This window comes from Austrofundulus limnaeus, unplaced genomic scaffold (assembly GCF_001266775.1).
Source record: "Austrofundulus limnaeus strain Quisiro unplaced genomic scaffold, Austrofundulus_limnaeus-1.0 Scaffold193, whole genome shotgun sequence".
NCBI classification, from domain to species: Eukaryota; Metazoa; Chordata; class Actinopteri; order Cyprinodontiformes; family Rivulidae; genus Austrofundulus; species Austrofundulus limnaeus.
Genome location: NW_013952595.1, coordinates 945,384 through 947,760, shown reverse-complemented (window position 1 = coordinate 947,760; position 2,377 = coordinate 945,384). Strand labels below are relative to the sequence as shown.

The window sequence follows — 2,377 nt, the reverse complement described above, 5'->3', positions numbered from 1 at the left end:
GAATACTTTTGCAAACCACTGTATCTCTGGTTGTCAGTTTTTCATGAAAACAATAAACTTTAAATAAGTCAATGCACGGTCCTAATAAGGATATAAATACAAACGTGTGTGTGTGTGTGTGTAGACACAGCGGACGAAGCAGACCACAGTTCTGGCTCCTGTCATTGATCTGAAGAGAGGGGGAAGCGGCGATGATCGACAGAGCATCGACACCCCTCCACACGCAGCAGCTGGACTCAAGGTCCGTCTCATTCTGCATTTTTTGAACAACTGAAGGTAACGGTTGCTTGATTGTGACATAGAACTGAACTATGTGCCTGGAACATACATAATACCTCCTTTAAGAGCAGTTAGAAAGTAGGTGTCTTGCTTGTGTTTTAACCATCTGTAGATATTTTCCTGTTACCATGCTGACAGGTTTAATAGCTTTCACAAATTGACAGGATCATATCGCTCTCGCTTCAGGACGCTATCCCCAGTGGCTTCGCTTCTGGCGACGTGCTCATCCCCCTGGCTGACGAGTACGACCCCATGTACCCCAACGATTAYGAGAAGGTGGTGAAACGTCACCGAGAGGAACAGCAGCGCAAGAGGGAGCAGGAGCGACAGAAGGAGATCGAAGARAGGGAAAAGTATTGTTGTCTTCTCCTTTTTACCCGGATCACTCAAAAATACAAGCTGAAAGTCAAAAAGTGACTTTTTCTGCTAAAATATTTATCAGATCTATTAATCATTTAGGCTGCGTCTKGATTTTCATTGGCCTTTAGGTTTGCTTAGAGGAGATTATGATGCAGCTGTTATTGCCTGAGTAATCTCAGATTAACCTTAAAAATAATGAACGTTTTCAGGAGGAGGAAAGAAAGGCATGAAGGCGGAGCTCCCAGCGGCTTCTCACRTTTCCCGGCAACGGAGGAAGATTCAGACGAGGAGGAGGAGTATGAGAAAGAGTGGAGGAAACGAAGTGAGTCAGTTAGAAAGAATAGAGTTACRATTTAATCACTGAAAGGTGTTTCGCTTTAATCTGCTGCAAAAACTGTAATTCATACTTTTCCTTTACGACTTTTAAATTATTTCAGGTCTTAAAATTTGAAGAAAGCATCCTTGTATTTAAGACATTTTGACATAATGCACACGATTTGACCCATTTTGTCACACGACCAGACTGAAAGTGCAGGCAAACTTGTTAGGCCTGCACACGGGCCTTTTATAACGTGTTTATTTATTTCCAGGTTTGGGTGGAGCAGCTATTGCCCCTCCATCATCACTTATGGACAAAGATAGTAAGTGTGATGTCCCACATGATATTTCATATTCATGCTCCTACATGAGATTTGATGAAAACAAATGTGGCCTTTTGCTGTTGTGGGGAATGTCTTAAACTTGTTCAGTCAAACCAAATAACAGTTGAACTGCATAGGGCTGGGTAAAAAAATCGATTTCATTTAAATTTGGGAAAATCAATTCACAGAACATGAGATCGATTCTTCCCCATGACGTTTTGTGCGCGTTTGTATATTTTGTCACTCCTGGCTTGCCGTATATTTACATACGATTGACGTTCAGTGCTAACATTAGCTTTCGATAACAAGTTGTCTGGATCAAAACAAAAGAAACTAAGGAATCTCTAACGTTACCAGCTGACTCTCGGCAGAACTTAAAGACAATAGAGACCATGGTGACTTTTGTTTGCAAAGATTTGCGTTCCTACATGGTAGCAAAAATGAAGCGGGGTTTGACGAGCGGGGTTAGGCACTCGAACCAAACTATGGTATGTAAACATCTGACTGAACTGTTCTCCACAGCATGTATAAATGTGTTAAAGACGACATTCTAACAAAGTCGTTTAGCTTTGTTACTAATATTATTTTTTAAACTTTAAGAAACGTCTTGATGAAATCCACATAAGAAAATTTTGTAGTATTGTTTTAATAAGTTATATGTATTAAGTAGGGATGGGGATAAATTTTAATCCTACGCCAATATTAAATCTGACAACAGATTCCAAAAGATCATTACAAACCATACAAAAATAACACAAAATCGTGTGATGATCTCAAGTATGAGGGAAGTTATTGATGTTTGTTTAGGTGAAATCAGCTCTTGTTTTCTTGCTGCAGTTCAAAGCAGAACCAATGGGACCTTTGTGACCATTTCACCTTGTTGTTATCTATTTTTCTCAGTGTTCAAGATATTGCCATGAAATTTTAGAAAAGATTCACATTCTGGTTTTTGTATGAAGCATCTTGTATCCTAAAAAACTAATAAAACTTAATAATAGCCAATGCAAAGGTAGCAGAAAAGGGTTAAAATAATATTACAAGGCAAACTGCAGCATCAAATCAACTTAATGTGTCTTAGAAAGTAAGGAAATTAAAAC

General features: G+C 39.0%; 1 protein-coding gene across 1 annotated transcript in view; it reads left to right on the top strand.

The window, feature by feature from the left end:
• The window catches only part of rbm17 (RNA binding motif protein 17), a gene marked incomplete at its 5' end in the record, with an annotated part of 21,946 nt that overhangs the window by 7,536 nt on the left and 12,033 nt on the right, over nucleotides 1-2,377 (top strand). Inside the window, 4 exon segments of the mRNA XM_014018461.1 lie at nucleotides 125-241; nucleotides 466-632; nucleotides 849-961; nucleotides 1,230-1,280. Coding sequence (XP_013873915.1) covers nucleotides 125-241; nucleotides 466-632; nucleotides 849-961; nucleotides 1,230-1,280 — 448 coding nt within the window.